The 13,959-nt window shown below is 35.9% G+C and overlaps 1 protein-coding gene across 1 annotated transcript in view; it reads right to left on the bottom strand.

The window, feature by feature from the left end:
• Positions 1-370: 370 nt before the first annotated feature.
• Positions 371-13,959, bottom strand: part of LOC123525330 (uncharacterized) — a 38,711-nt gene continuing 25,122 nt past the window's right edge. Inside the window, exons 4-10 of the mRNA XM_053537951.1 lie at positions 13,369-13,561; positions 8,365-8,456; positions 7,304-7,452; positions 4,662-4,783; positions 3,912-4,007; positions 3,089-3,238; positions 371-2,294 (exon numbers count right to left, since the gene is read on the bottom strand). Of these exons, the coding sequence (XP_053393926.1) occupies positions 2,217-2,294; positions 3,089-3,238; positions 3,912-4,007; positions 4,662-4,783; positions 7,304-7,452; positions 8,365-8,456; positions 13,369-13,561 (880 nt within the window). The 3' untranslated portion in view covers positions 371-2,216. The remainder of the gene's footprint in view (positions 2,295-3,088; positions 3,239-3,911; positions 4,008-4,661; positions 4,784-7,303; positions 7,453-8,364; positions 8,457-13,368; positions 13,562-13,959) is intronic.

The raw sequence follows: 13,959 nt of genomic DNA, 5'->3' as shown, positions 1-13,959 counted from the left end.
TATTGCTTTAATGATTGCACATTTCATACCAGAATTACAACCATTACAGTCGCAAATATTTTCTAGAATTCCAACAACTGAAATCTAAAGTCTTCAAGTAAATACGTGAAACAAGTGCACCCACTACTTGTACAGTAGGTTCTCATCCATGTGCCATTTGCATGCAACAATCTATCATTTCCAGACATCAGAGGTAGAACATTATGTTTTGTATAGATCCAACTAGGATTAGACAATCAATTCAAGAAAAGAGAGGCATTTGAGTGGTTTGAGTGACAGCTAACAGGGTTAGAATGTAGTTAAATATTTAACATATAGAATACTGAAAAGTCTAAGTTCAGACATTGACTGTAAATTGAAATTGTTTATAATGAGACCTTTGATTGAAAAAGAGTATTAGCCTATTCGACAAAAAATAACTTTGAGACAATGATCTTCATATCAAACTGGTGGTATACTACATGAGGTCCAACCAAAGTGATCATTTGTACCCAGTTTTATATCTATTAATCACTTAGTTTAAGAAGGGGGGGAAGGTTAAATATCCTTTAATGTTAAAAGATTGTGAACATTTTGTGAGATAGAGCATGGACATGGAATAGGACTGGATGAATTCATGACGGATGGACATAGGAAAAATGTTGTTTCTATATCCGCTCCAGTACAGCAGTGGGGTACTGAAGATGGAAACAATTTTCAGTGATAAGTAAATTGCAGCTAGAAAGTGAAATGAAACTTGCAATACTGTTTTAATGTTGTCATGTCAACAGAATGGTCACACTTTGTTTACAGCTCATAAACTTAACAAGAGCTCGTAGAACACGAAATGCCCCCCTTGAGGCATTCAGTAATTGTACAAGGAACAGAAATTATTTGGTCACTGTACACAAAAGTTCTACTGTTCTGGGTCAATAAGACCTTGACCTTTGACCTATTGACCTCAAAATTAATAGGATCATCTGCTGGTCATGATCAACCTATCTATTAAGTTCAATGATCCTAGCATTCTCAAATTATCTTCAGGAAATGGTTTAACTGTTCCGGGTCATGACAAACTTCTCTATCAACTTTCATGATCCTAGACCCTAGAGATTCGGAAACCGTTTAACTGTTGGGTCACTGTGACCTTGATCTTTGACCTACTGACCTCAAAATCAATAGGGATCATTAGCTGATCATGATCAACCTCACTATCAAGTTTCGTGATCCTAGGCCCAAGCGTTCTCAAGTTATCAACTGGAAATGGTTTAACTGTTCCGGGTCACTGTGACCTTGACCTTCGACCTACTATCTCAAAATCAATAGGTGTCATCTGCTGGTTATGACCAACCTCCCTATCAACTTTCATGACCCTAGGTCCAAGCATTCTTGAGTTATCATCTGGAAACCGTTTAACTGTTCCGGGTCTTTGTGACCTTGACCTTTGACCTACTGACCTCAAAGTCAATAGGGGTCATCTACTGGTCATGACCAACCTCTCTATCAATTTTCATGATCCTAGGCCCAAGCGTTCTTGAGTTATAATCCGGAAACTGTTCAACTGTTCCTGGTGACTGTGACCTTGACCTTTGACATATGCTAATGTTACAGATTCCTTACACTAATGCAACAGCTTCCTTACACTAATGTAATAGCTTCCTTACACTAATGTAACAGCATCCTTATCCACACACTTATGTAAAAGTTTCCTTACTCTAATGTAACAGCTTTCTTACACTTTTGTAAAAGTTTCCTTATACTAATGTAACAGCTGCCTTATGCTTATGTTACAGCTTCCTTACATTTACATTACAGCTGCCTTATGCTTATGTTACAGCTTCCTTACACTTATGTTACAGCTTCCTTACACTTAATATGTTACAGCTGCCTTATGTTTATGTTACAGCTTCCTTACACTTATATCACAGCTGCCATACACTTAATATGTTACAACTACCTTATGTTATGTTACAGCTTCCTTACACTTATGTTATGGTTTTCCTTACAATAATATAACAGTTTCCTTACAATAATGAAACAGCTTCCTTACACTAATGTTACAGTTTCAAGGAAATCTTTTAACTTCTTTCAAAATTCATAAAAAAAATTTGTTTGTCTCCATTCTATATGTCCAGTCTAGTATCACATTTATTTAATATTCAGTACATTTGCACATAAAACACTTCATCATACAGTCATTGTTCATATATCATACAGAAGTCAATGTATATCACAGTTTACATTCGTATCACAGGATAGTCGGTAGGCTGCCTAGGAACATACGCTGATGTAATGTCTAAACATCGTCCAATCACCTGCAAGCATAATATAAACCTTCTTACAAGTTGGTCATTCCTGTATAAATGGCTCTCTATAATAGATAGGATTTCAAGGGACTGCAAGTTGTTACAGAATTCAAAAAAAAAACTTTTTTAAATAAAGAATTACAAAATTTGACTCTTTGTGTATCAAACGGCTGAAACATTAATTTCATGAAGGCATTTACTGCAGCAAGGGCAGTATAGAATATGTAAACAAGAGCACCCTCTATAGGTGCCATCGCTCGTCTGCAAGTGCTGGACAGTATGTAAGAAAATAGTTACAGTTCAGAATTTCTAAGTACAAGAATGGCCACAATTCTGACAAAATGCAGGTTAGAGTTATGGTTCTTGGCCAGCATAGTCACCTAATGATGATAAACAAGTGTGCAAAGTTTCAAAGCTGTAGCTCTTATAGCTTTTGAGAAAAGGTAGACCTAAACAAACATTTTAACCAAGAAACTCAAATTTTCTAAGTACAAAAAAGCCATAATTTTGACAAAATGCATAACAGAGCTATGATTTTTGGCCTAAGTAGTCACCTAATGATGATAAACAAGTATGCAATGTTTCAAAGTTGTAGCTCTTATAGTCTTTGAGAAAAGATGCGCATAAACAAAAAGTTTAACAAACGCCGACGATCAAGTGACAACAATACCTCGTAGATTTTTTGCAAAAATCAGACGAGCTAAAATCAGACAGTTTTGAAATTCTAACACTATATAAAAGAAATTTAATACTTCTGGTAATTCTGTTTAAAGGACAGATAATTATTGTTACAAGGTATAGACCTGTCTGGTATGCTGCGGGAGAATAATTCCATCATCTAGCACTCTGGAACTGATGTAGAAGGCAGATGTTTCTAGAGAATACTTCTGTGACAGTTTCTTCTCCATTTCTGCCTTCTCTGCTGCATCCACATCATTACCCTGAAACTTTTCCTGAAAGGTCAATAAAAACTGAAATCACTAAATTCAGTGGAGTTAATGAATACATTGTGGTTTTGTAGTTACCATACCCAGATTGAAACTACATGACCACAATTTATTCCTAATATTACATTTTAGCTTAATATTTCTTTCACAGTGATTTATTTGATGAAGTAGTCCACAATGTTTGATAAACTGGAAGAAATGGTAAAGCATCATTTATCAGGATAATGTTGAATAAAGCGGACTCATACAGAAATGAAAATCGTTTTGTGAATTAATGGCAGCCAGTGAGTAAATTTATTGAAACTGAAACTGAATAATTTGATTAAACACCTATAGTTCATTTCAAAGTCAAACATAGTTAGTTGGAACAGAAACGTTACTATTTTTCTAAAAATTAAGTTTGATATTAAAATTTGACATGTTAAATACTTCCAAGTAATGTCTTTAAATCAGAGAGTAATGTGCAATTTCTTTAACCATGGACAAATATCTCAAAAACAAGTACACAGATCTGTACATTTTACATTAGGCCATATGTTTACTTAAGATAATGAGAAGTATAAAGTATCATTTTTCCAACTAAGAGTTTTGTTTGACACCTGATGGCAACAGTACTGACACCACTGCCCTGACAAGTAGAAAACCTCTCACTATTCTTTAAATAAAATGAAAGACTTACCTGAATTATAGTCTGTACAAGCTGTGTATTTTCCATCATTCCTATTACAGCATTAGGCCAGGTAAACATGAAGTTGGGACTACAAGAACGACCACACTGAAAATTTTTTTTAATAAATCTGGTAATCTTTCTTCAGGCAATTTCAACTTATGGTGACCCTTTGATTGCTTACATTTTCTACAGACATTTCAAATTCATAACTGAGTTACTTAAATGTTTCCCTAATTTCAAACACTTTCTAATTTAAGTTTTTTTTAGTTATAGTGGTATTTTTTCTGCTATACTGACAGGTAATAAGTGTTCGTATGTACACTATCTTATAGAAATGCTCCTAGTAAAATTCTTCAAATATTTGGCATTTAGACTGTGACAGGTGACTGCCACTCCTCACTTTTAGCTCATCACCTTCTGACAGCTAGAGCTTCACTCAGCAATGACAGTGAATATATACACTAGGACATGTAAGACTCTTTTTCCACCAATACAGTTTTTAACTGTACATGTAGAGTTTTCTTTATAAGCATATGGCGTTAATACTGTGAAAACATTTAATTTCATGGGCATGAAATTCCATGGTTTTGACAAAGCTGTTACAATGTATTTCATGGGGATATAAATTCATGGATTTAAATTTCTGAAGAGAAAGTGAATGGGAATTTGCTTTTTTTTCATTTTTTCATTTGGATATAATTTCATGGACTGGTGCAACCATGAAAATGAATGATTTCCCAGTATGTAATGTATACTTACCATAAGGAAATTGGTTGGGCCTATACTGTTTCCGATCACAATGGAGATCTTTGGAACCTTGGCACAGCTTACAGCTGCCATCATCTTAGCATGATCCCTTACAAAATTACCACCTGTTAAACCTAGAAACAGAATGTAAAACAATATATTCATGATACAATATATGACACAGCTGGTTTGTTGGGTGATAAACAAACTGTGACTCATTCTGAAATTTTCTGTTTTACATACCACACAGCTGAATACAGTGGTTTATGCCTTAATGCTCCATATTCATATATAATTTGAGAAGCATCTATTTAGCATACATGCCATATCTCCCACCGGGAGACTTTTTCTCCCGTATTTTCAGTATATCTCCCAGTCTCCCGCCAGGACATGAAAACCTCCCGTAAAAAAAATAAATTCAGAAAAAAGTCTTCTGTTGAAAAATCGATCTCGGACCCAATGTAGACCTTTAGAAAAGACTTGAAATTCAATATCGAGTAGCCTGGAAATACTCTTCAAACAGAATTTTGATAGTTGTCTATAATCTCTAGCTTGTTTATCGAGAGATGCACGCCTGAGGCATTAATTATCTTTCCACACTGTCACCATCTGCAAACAATTAACCATTTAATCTTACCCATAGGCAATTGTAAACATGTGCATTCGAGATTTTAAACTGATTCAATAACATCAAAGTCGCTGATCCATAGTTTTCAAAACAATATGTAAACCAGTCTTAAAATTCGTAATTTTATCATTTTACCGCCACCTGCCAAAGTGTACTTTCGTTTTCGCTGACCTCAATATTTATCGAGCTATCAGAAAATGAGACAGGTTAGTGCTAACACCGAGTTCATGCTCCTCAATTTAAATACTTTCACGACATGCAAAAAATCAACCACGATTTAACAAAATTGGTGAGTTAACGTCAGACTACACAAAGTTTCGGTAAACATAAATTCGGATAAGTGAATTTTATGAAATAAATTGCAATTCATACTGCCTAAAGAATTGACTGCCATTCCTTTGTGATATTGTCATGTTGCAATAATTATCGTGAGAAGAATTCCCAGTTTAAATACATGTAGTTTTAATCAAAATATGGACAATCCAGCAATAGAACGACTTTCATTTTTGTTTTAACAACTTCATTTCTGAAAAGAAATGACTGCCCTTAAAAGACTGTTTTGACATGATATCTCCGCAATCTTTTGAGTATTGTATGCTTAAACATGTCAAAAAGATCGCTCTCTCCAGATGCAGAAGCATATTTTTTTACACATAAAGCAAAAACAAAGTTCCTGGTTCAATCTTCATGAAATTCTGAATTTCCTTGGATTAATTAAAGTGCTGTAAGTATAATAATGCATTCTTTACACAACTGTTGGCTCCACTCATCAATTCAATATAGAAAACTCGATGATTTTTTCATAAAAACGGCTATTTATCGCGTAAAAATGAGCGAATAAAAGTCTCCCTTATTTTTATCCAAATCTCCCTTAAAAAAAGCCCTGTTGAGGCAAATCTCCCTTATTGACCGACTGAAAATATGGCATGTATGATTTAGATTATACAAGAAGTCTGAGTGTGCCTTAATCGCTCACTTGAAACAGAAAATTATTAATTTTCTATTCTTTACCATATCCTAATATCACAGTGAATATTCTTAAGCTGAAGTTAAAAAAAAGAAAATGCAAGGTTCTCTTTCATGTAATTCAAAAGAAGGACATGGGCTTAACAATATCAAGGATGGCCCTTTCCAGGTGATTGCACACATCATTTACAAAAAACATGGACAAAATGGAATAATTGAAAAAAAAAAACTTTTAAAATATGACACCCAATTTTCAAAAAGAACAGGAATTTCTAGAACTATTTTTTCTGATGATAAAGATCAAAATTCACTGGATGTAACAATCTGGGACTGTATTTTTATTGGAAGACAAATTTCAATTGAACATGGTCAGGTCTTTTTGGCTGTTCTATTTGGATGTTGAAAAGATCAGTATCCTGACATACATTTTGATTCTTTGGTACTCGAGTGGAGCAAATCACTCAATTTTTTTAGCAAGCTACTTCATAAAATGTAAATATGAGAAGTGAATGTTATTTTTTGAGCATTTATAAGAGTATAAACCACACTGGGACTTCTTGTAATTCATCCAGCCAGCACGATTCATGTATTTGCAAGAAGTTCCAATGGGGTTTATACCCACATAAATGCATGAAAAATTGGATTTAATTTTCAAATATATGTCACAGAACATTGTAGCAAGTTAGACAATATTAAGCATTTCAAATTTCATAGTTACTTCGGTGGCCCCTAAAAGGAGCCATGCAATATCACTGAACAATCATGACAGTTCTTGCCAGGATACTACATGCCAAATGTGGTGTCATTCTGGCCAATAGTTTCAGAGATGTTTTTGTAAAAATGCTGACGAAGATGGAAGGGCCATTGATACATACAACTCGTCTTGAACAAAAGTTAAGTGAGCTAAAAAAAATCTTACTGAAAATACTGCTTCTATCAAGATGGATTATTCCTTTTTCTGACTCATAATGATCAAACTTTTCATGTAAATCAAATAAGCTTTGCAACAAAAATAATTAAATGGCACTTACACTAGTAGCTACACTAAAACATGACATACCATATGTATTAGATGAAGACTGTGAGACAGTATTATGTAAGAACACGAGTGGAATGTGACGTTCTGAACACATCTGTACAAAGTGAGCTCCCTTTGCTGCTGCCGTGTCGGTCATCTCTCCGTTGTTTCCAACGACACCAACCAGATTCCTGCAAAACATATCATCACTAACTGTATATTCTAACATAGCTTAACTTTTATTGTCAGTTCAACAAAGATTAGGATAAAAAGATAACTAGTTAGAACATCAAGAAAATCTGTAATATATCAATGAAACTGATCTTGATGCACAAGAATTAACAAGAGCTGTCACTATTGGTGAGAAATGTCCCCAAAAGCGCGTCCAAGAATGCTAGTTGTCTGTGCAAAAAAATCACACATCATTTCATGAAATTGACCTTGACCCAAGAGACCCGGGTCATATGCATGACACACCTTCTCAATATGGTTAACATTTGTGTCAAACTATTTTCAAATCCCTTAATAAATGGCAGATATATTGACCAGACAAGAAACACCTTTGACTTCTAAGTATGACCTTGACCTTGGAGCTAGGGGTCTGGGTCTTGCGCATGACACATCACCTTAATATAGAGAACATTTATGCCATGTAATTTCATTATTCCTTCATCAATGGCAGAGCTATGGACCAGATAAGAAAAAGACCATGTCAACCTTTAACCTCTAAGTGTGGCCTTGACCTTACAGTTAGGGGTCTGGATCTTGCACATGACACGTTATGGGGAACATTTATGCCAAGTAATTTTAAAATCCCTTCATCAATGGCAGAGTAAGAGACCAGACATGAAACAAACCCTGTTATCCTTTGACTTCTAAGTTTGACGTTGACCTTGGATCTAGGGGTATGGATCTTGCACATGACATGTTGTCTCTTGAAAACTCCAACAGTGGCTGCATGGTTGATAAACTAAGCACTTCCATAAAGTTTCACTGTAACTGCTTGCATTGTCTGAAATACAGCATGTGTTTCCTTAAACTGACCACTTACTTCATCCTATCTGTTGACTTAGAAATGTAATTAAATCAAACAAGATGCTTACCCTTGAATGTGTGCAAAGCCTGCCACAATCGTTGTACCAAATTGCACCTTGAATTCATTGAATCTACTTCCATCTACAATTCTTGACAAAACCTAGAATAAAGTAAGAGTTGTTTGTAAACACATATGCCCTCCAAGATGGCATGTCTGATGTAACCTGGTAGGTAATTTTGTGAGCTGTCACCTTGACCTATATAACATTAAAGGTCATTTACTGACAACAGACAATCATCCTATGAAGTTTAACAAATGGAGTCTAAAGCGTTCTTCAGTTACTGATTAAAACCACTTTCAGTCTCAATGTCACTCTGACCTTGACCTTTAACTTACTGATTCCAAACAGACTGAAACTGAAAGAAAGAGACCACAGTTTAGTATATATCAATGCAATCTGATCCTGTTGCAATTTCAACTGAAAAATGTACAAACTTTACTGAATTCTGAAAAGAATGCCCAAAAGCAATTTGTAAGCTCTGTTACTAGTTTGAAAAGAAATCATTTACCACTTTATTCTGTAACAAGAGTGCAACAACCATAAATTGAATGAAGACATAAAAATAAACATTGAGAAATACAACCACTGCTATGTAACCTTTAAAACAGCATCATGTCCCTTTTACATAGCTCCCTGCCATTTTGAACCCTAGAAATAAAACTATAAAGATTTATGAAAATCTTCAAAACAATTAACACATTATGGAGCAGACAAAAACTTAAGCTGTTTGACCTCTGACCTCCTAGTCTGACCTTGTGACATAGATTGTGCACTCTGCACATTGTCGTCTTGAACAGGTAACCATAAACAACTGATGCTAGTTTTATGAAAATCTTCCAAGGGTTTTAAGACATGATGTTAAACTATTTGACCTTTGACTTCCATGAATGACCTTGACCTTGGACCTACTGACTAGGGTTATGCACTCTGCACATTGTCTTGATGAAATCCCCACATACCATACTTTATATTTGGGGGTATAATGGCAAAACAATATACCTGCTCTTCATCAAGGAGAGAAATAACAAGTATAAAACAAGAGCACCGCCTTGCGGTCGCTGACGCTCATCTGATTTTTTTTGTATAATAGAAATATTGTCCTACCCATGATTTTCTAAGTCTAAAAAGGGCCATCATTCTTGCAAAAAGCAGGATAGAGTTATGTTTCTTGATGTACAGTGTCCACTTATGATGGTGAAAAACTGTTGCAAGTTTTAAAGCAATAGCTTTGATAGTTTATGAGAAAAGTTGAGTTAAACATAATATTCAACCAAGAAAATGATTTTTCTAAGTCCAAAAGGGGCAATAATTATTGCAAAAAGCAGGATGGAGTTATGTTTCTTGATGTACAGGGTCAGCTTAGGATGGTGAACAAGTGTTGCAAGTTTCAAAGCAATAGCTTTGATAGTTTAAGAGAAAAAGTTTACCTAAACATAAAACTTAACCAAGAAATCTGATATTTTCTAAGTCTAAAAGGGGCCATAAATCTTGCAAAAAGCAGGATGGAGTTATGTTTCTTGCTGTACAGGGTCAGCCTATGATGGTGAACAAGTGTTGCAAGTTTTAAAGCAATAGCTTTCATAGTTTAGGATAAAAGCTGACCTAAACATAAAACTTAACCAAGAAAACTGATTTTCTAAGTCCAAAAGGGGCAATAATTCTTGCAAAAAGCAAGATGGAGTTATGTTTCTTGATGTACAGGGTCTGCTTATGATGGTGAACAAGTATTCCAAGTTTCAAAGCAATAGCTTTGATAGTTTAGGAGAAAAGTTGACCTAAACATAAAACTTAACCAAGAAATCTGATATTTTCTAAGTACAAAAGGGGCCATAAATCTTGCAAAAAGCAAAATGGAGTTATGTTTCTTGCTATACAGGGTCAGCTTATGATGGTGAACAAGTATTCCAAGTTTCAAAGCAATAGCTTTGATAGTTTAGGAGAAAAGCTGACCTAAACATAAAACTTAACCAGGCAACGCCGACGCCGACAACCGCTCAAGTGATGACAATAACTCAATAACTTTTTTTTCAAAAAATCAGATGAGCTAACTAGAGATGCTTTTGAGAAAAGCGCATGTCTCCCACAACTGCCCCTATGAAAAATGTAAGTTTCTCTAGATGTTTTAGACGAGTCGATTCAATTAGATGGTCTGGATGAGTGGATCCAATAAGTAATTCAAGGGCCATAAATCAAGTGCCTAGGCGGATTTGGCTAGTTATCGAACTTGGGTAAGGCCTTATGGCCAAACACATTTTGTTCACGTTTGGTGAAGATTGGATGAGAAGTGTTCGACTTAGAGAGCGGACAAGAGTAAACAGACGGATTTTTTCGGTAATTCAAGGGCCGTAACTCTAAAATGTCTGGACCGATTTGGCTAGTTATCGAACTTGGCCGAGGTCTCATGGTCAAACACAATTTGGTCAAGTTTGGTGAAGATCGGATGAGGATTGTGTGACTAACAGTGCGGACATGAGTAAAAAGGCCAATTTTTTGATAATTCAAGGGCCGTAACTCCAAAATGCCTGGATCGACTTGGCTAATTATCAAACTTGGCCTAGGTCTCATGTCACACACATTTTGTTTAAGTTTGGTGAAGATTGGATGAGAAATATTCGAATTAGAGTGCGGACAAGAGTAAAAAGACCGATTTTTGGTAATTCAAGGGCCATAACTCCAAGACGCCTGGACCGATTTGGCTAGTTATTGAACTTGGCTGAGGTCTTATGGTCAAACACATTTTGTTTAAGTTTGGTGAAAATCGGATGAGAATTGTTCGACTTAGAGTGCGGACAAGCTTTGTGACACACACACACACACACACACACACACACACACACACACACACACACACACACACACACACACACACACACACACACACAGACTGGAGTAAATCAATATGTCTCCCACACCACTGTGTGGTGGGAGACATAATTAATGTTTCCAGTATAAATTTAATACAAGACATAGCAAGTCCAGTATACAAGTTAAATGTTATTTGTTTTTAATAAAGTTATCTAAAACATAGATAAACTTGGGAATTTTCTTGATCTGACATTTATAAAACAAGAGGACCATGATGGTCCTGAATCACTCACCTCTTCCCACATGACCCAGTTTTGAGTATGATGTCGTTTTTTTCTATTATTTGTGACCTAGTTTTTGAGCTCATGTGACCCAGTTTTGAACTTGACCTAGATATTATCAAGATAAAAATTCTGACCAATTTTCATGAAGATCCATTGAAAAATATGGTCTCTAGAGAGGTCACAAGGTTTTTCTATTATTTGACCTATTGACCAAGTTTTCGAAGGTACGTGACCCTGTTTTGAACTTTACCTAGATATCATCAAGGTGAACATTCTCACTAATTTTCATGAAGATCTCATGAAAAATATGGCCTCTAGAGAGGTCACAAGGTTTTTCTATTTTTATACCTACTGGCCTAGTTTTTGACCGCACATAATCCAGTTTCGAACTTCGCCTAGATATCATCAAGATGAACATTCAGACCAATTTTCATACAGATCCCATGAAAAATATGGCCTCTAGAGAGGTCAAAAGATTTTAATAATTTTAGACCTACTGACCTAGTTTTTGATCTCAGTTGACCCAGTTTCAAACTTGACCTAGATATCATCAACATGAACAATCAGACCAATTTTCATACAGATCCCATGAAAAATATGGACTCTAGAGAGGTCAAAAGTTTTTTTTATCATTTGACCTACTGACCTAGTTTTTTAAGGCACATGACCGAGTTTCAAACTTGACCTAGATATCATCAAGGTGAACATTCTGACCAATTTTTATAGAGATCCACTCACAAGTATGGCCTCTGGAGAGGTCAAAAGGTTTTTCTATTTTTAGACCTACTGACCTAGTTTTTGACCGCACATGACCCTGTTTCGAACTTGACCTAGATATCATCAAGATGAACATTCAGACCAATTTTCATACAGATCCCATGAAAAATATGGCCTTTAGAGAGGTCACAAGGTTTTTCTATTATTTGACCTACTCACCTGGTTTTTGAAGGAACGTGAACCACTTTCGAACTTGACCTAGATATCATCAAGATGAACATTCAGACCAACTTTCATACAGATCCCATGAAAAATATGGCCTCTAGAGAGGTCACAAGGTTTTTCTATTATTTGACCTACTGACCTACTTTTTGATGGCATGTGACCCACTTTCGAACTTGACCTAGATATCATCAAGGTGAACATTCTGAACAATTTTCATGAAGATCTCATGAAATATATGGCCTCTAGAGAGGTCACAAGGTTTTTCTATTTTTAGACCTACTGACCTAGTTTTTGACCACACGTGACCCAGTTTCGAACTTGACCTAGATATCATCAAGATGAACATTCAGACCAATTTTCATACAGATCCCATGAAAAATATGGCCTTTAGAGAGGTCACAAGGTTTTTCTATTATTTGACCTACTGACCTAGTTTTTGAAGGCACATGACCTTGTTTCGAACTTGACCTAGATATCATCAATGTGAACATTCTGACCAATTTTCATGAGGATCTTGTGAAATATATGGCCTCTAGAGAGGTCACAAGGTTTTTCTATTTTTAGACCTACTGACCTAGTTTTTGATGGCACGTGACCCAGTTTCGAACTTGACCTAGATATCATCAAGCTGAACATTCTGACCAATTTTCATGAAGATCTTGTGAAATATATGGCCTCTAGAGAGGTCACAAGGTTTTTCTATTTTTAGACCTACTGACCTAGTTTTTGATGGCACGTGACCCAGTTTCGAACTTGACCTAGATATCATCAAGATGAACATTCTGACCAACTTTCATAAAGATCCCATGAAAAATGTGACCTCTAGAGTGGTCACAAGCAAAAGTTTACGGACGGACGGACGCACGCACGAACGGACGACGGACGACGCGCGATCACAAAAGCTCACCTTGTCACTTTGTGACAGGTGAGCTAAAAAAATAGACAAAAACATTTGTAGATAAAATGAGGGCTAGCAAACCTTTCTGACATCCATTGTTTCTTGCTGTTTAGCAGGTATAAGGCCCTGGATGTGTTCAGGGTCAAATAAGGGTTCCTCTGGACTCCTAGTAGGCCCAGGATGGTCTGGAAGGTTCAAGGTCTCGATTAAATCACGACCAGTTTGAAACCCTTCATATTCATCTGCAGCATAATAGTCGGTGCATCCACTCACACTGTAAAGATAAGTTGTATAAATACTAATGCAGTAGTCAGTGAATCAACTCACACCGTAAAGATAAGTTGTACAAATACTAATGCAGTAGTCAGTGGATCCACTCACACTGTAAAGATAAGTTGTACAAATACTAATGCAGTAGTCAGTGGATCACTCACACTGTAAAGATAAGTTGTACAAATACTTACACAGTAGTCAGTGGATCCACTCATAAGCTGTAAAGATAAGTTGTACAAATACTAATGCAGTAGTCAGTGGATCTACTCACAATGTAAACAGGGTTTTCCCTGATGCACAAAATCCTGCGTTTTGACACATTTTTGCCTGAAATTACCCCCAAAAATCATTACTTTGCGCCATCAATGGCGCAGTTGTAATCAATTTTTTTTTCGTATC

This window comes from Mercenaria mercenaria, chromosome 3, assembly GCF_021730395.1.
Source record: "Mercenaria mercenaria strain notata chromosome 3, MADL_Memer_1, whole genome shotgun sequence".
NCBI lineage: Eukaryota > Metazoa > Mollusca > Bivalvia > Venerida > Veneridae > Mercenaria > Mercenaria mercenaria.
The sequence above is the reverse complement of the archived record's forward strand: the minus strand, read 5'-3'. Positions and strand labels throughout refer to the sequence as shown.